Below are 2,029 nucleotides of genomic sequence, written 5' to 3' on the forward strand. Positions count from 1 at the left end.
CTGCAGCGCCGAGCGAGGCCGCGTGGTCCAGCTGGGGGAGGGGAGGGTCAGGCGATGTCCCTAGTCCCCGCGCCACCCGTCCGTGCCTCCACCCAGCTATTTCCTCTCCCTCGATTCCCTCTGTAGCATCTGCCATTTGCAGAGCACTTATTGAGTGGCAGCTGTGTACTCAGTCCGATTTGGAGCCCCAACGAAGGGCTCCGGTAGTGAACAATTCAGACAGAACCCTCCAGGGGGAGCCTGTCGTTCGCGGTGCCAGGGGCTGGGAACAGCTCAGGGAAGTGGGTGTGTTGCCTGCATCCAGGAGATGAGAGGCGGCCCCATCGGGAAGGTGTCAGCCCCCGCCTCCCGAAAGAGGAGATGCCGGGGTACCCGGGAACAAACACAGCCCGCAGTCTGCCGCAGAGGTCTGGTATGCAGTAGGCGCTCCATAAGTGCCCACCTGTAGGAGCAGCACGTCATTGAGGTTGTCCTCCGGGTCGTAGTTGTTGGAGAACACCTGGCTGATGGTGAATCGCTGCTGCTCTGGCTCCGTGCTTTGCAGGTCGTGGGCACCCAGCACCACGGTCACCAGGTGGGCAGGGCTGGGGAGGGTGGGAATCATCTCTGGCCGCTGTCCCCTTGTCCCCATCAATCACCTCCGGCACGGGAGAGAGACCCCCTCCCTGGGATTGGCTCATACCGCTGCCCGGGACAGGGCACTCACATGTCCTGCAGGCAGTGGGCGGCGGTCAGTACAAAGCTGGGGTGGATCAGGGTCCCCCCGCAGAAGTGGCTCCCTGGGGTCCGAGTCAGCTGTAGCGACGCCATGAAGGGCCGCGAGTGGGGTCGCGCCTCCCGGCCACCCACGATCTCCGCGGCCCCGGCTGCCCCTGGGGGCAGGAATAGACATCAGGCCAAGCCCCGTGGTGTGAGGCCGAGAGCCCCCAGGCTGCTGTGTGACAGCTAGCGCACCGTTCAGCTCTCTTCGCCCTGGTCTGTGGTCCGCATATTGGGCTGTGATCACTCCCAGGCTCCCCGCCCCACCACCTGGGCCTGGGCGGGGAGGGCTTCTGGAAAGGGCGCTTTAATTCTCTTTTTTGCTTTCTTTCTTTTTTTTTTTGTTTTTTTGAGATAGGGTCTCATCTTGCTGTATAGGTCAAGGTGGCCTCGAAATCAGCATGATCCTCCTGCCTCAGCCTCACAAGTGCTGGGATCACAGGCGTGCACACCACACCTGGCTTTTTCTTTGTTCTATAAAATTTTTTTTAATAACTACTGGAAGTGGAACCCAGGGAGTCTTAAGATACTCACTTGAGTCCTAGGGTACATATGTAGGTCTTTTCATTTTTAAAAAATTTTGTTTAATTTTTGAAGAGCAGGGCCTATAATCCCAGCAATCTGAGAGGCTGAGGCAGGAGGCTGGCAAATTTGTCCCCAGTCTGGACAATAATTTTGTGTGTTTGTTGAGACAGGATCTCACTAGGTAGCCCAGTCTGGCCTTGAACTGGTGGCAATCTTCCTGCTTCAGCCTCCTGAGTACTGGGATGACAGCTGTGTGCCACTACGCCTGGCCAACTATGTGCAATTTGTGCAATTAATGACTTAGCAAGACCCTGTCTCAAATAAAAAATAAAAATAAATTTTAAAAAGGATGGGGATATAGCTCAGTGCAAAGGCCCAAGTAACACACACACACAACAAGCCCTGCCTGGTGGTGCATGCCTGCAATCCCAGCACTCAGAAGGCTGAAGCAGTTCTTGAGTTCTTGAGGTCAGCCTGGGCTACATATGGAGACCCTATCTCAGAAAAACAAAAAATCAAAAAACAGGTGGTAAAACCAGTCAAATCACTAGGGCCCTCCGTTCCCCTCCTTACTCAAGCAGCTAACATAATCCTCACTCGGTTCCCTGGAGGTCCCAGAGGATAACGCGCCCCCCCAAGTCAGCTGCCCGCAAGGATGGGCCACTCACCAGCCAGTAGCAGGAGGAACAGGACAGATGCAAGGGCCATGCCTGGCTCTGGGTCCCTGCCCAGCCCGGCCCCTCTT

The 2,029-nt window shown here is 56.4% G+C and overlaps 1 protein-coding gene across 1 annotated transcript in view; it reads right to left on the reverse strand.

Moving 5' to 3' along the window:
* The window catches only part of LOC104869799 (myeloblastin), a 3,060-nt gene extending 1,031 nt beyond the window's left edge, over nt 1-2,029 (reverse strand). The window contains exons 1-4 of the mRNA XM_033759632.1: nt 1,953-2,029; nt 707-872; nt 443-584; nt 5-31 (exon numbers count right to left, since the gene is read on the reverse strand). Coding sequence (XP_033615523.1) covers nt 5-31; nt 443-584; nt 707-872; nt 1,953-1,992 — 375 coding nt within the window. The 5' untranslated portion in view covers nt 1,993-2,029. The remainder of the gene's footprint in view (nt 1-4; nt 32-442; nt 585-706; nt 873-1,952) is intronic.

The sequence above is a fragment of the Fukomys damarensis genome, unplaced genomic scaffold (genome assembly GCF_012274545.1).
Source record: "Fukomys damarensis isolate Sample0158 unplaced genomic scaffold, DMR_v1.0_HiC HiC_scaffold_37, whole genome shotgun sequence".
Lineage (NCBI taxonomy): Eukaryota > Metazoa > Chordata > Mammalia > Rodentia > Bathyergidae > Fukomys > Fukomys damarensis.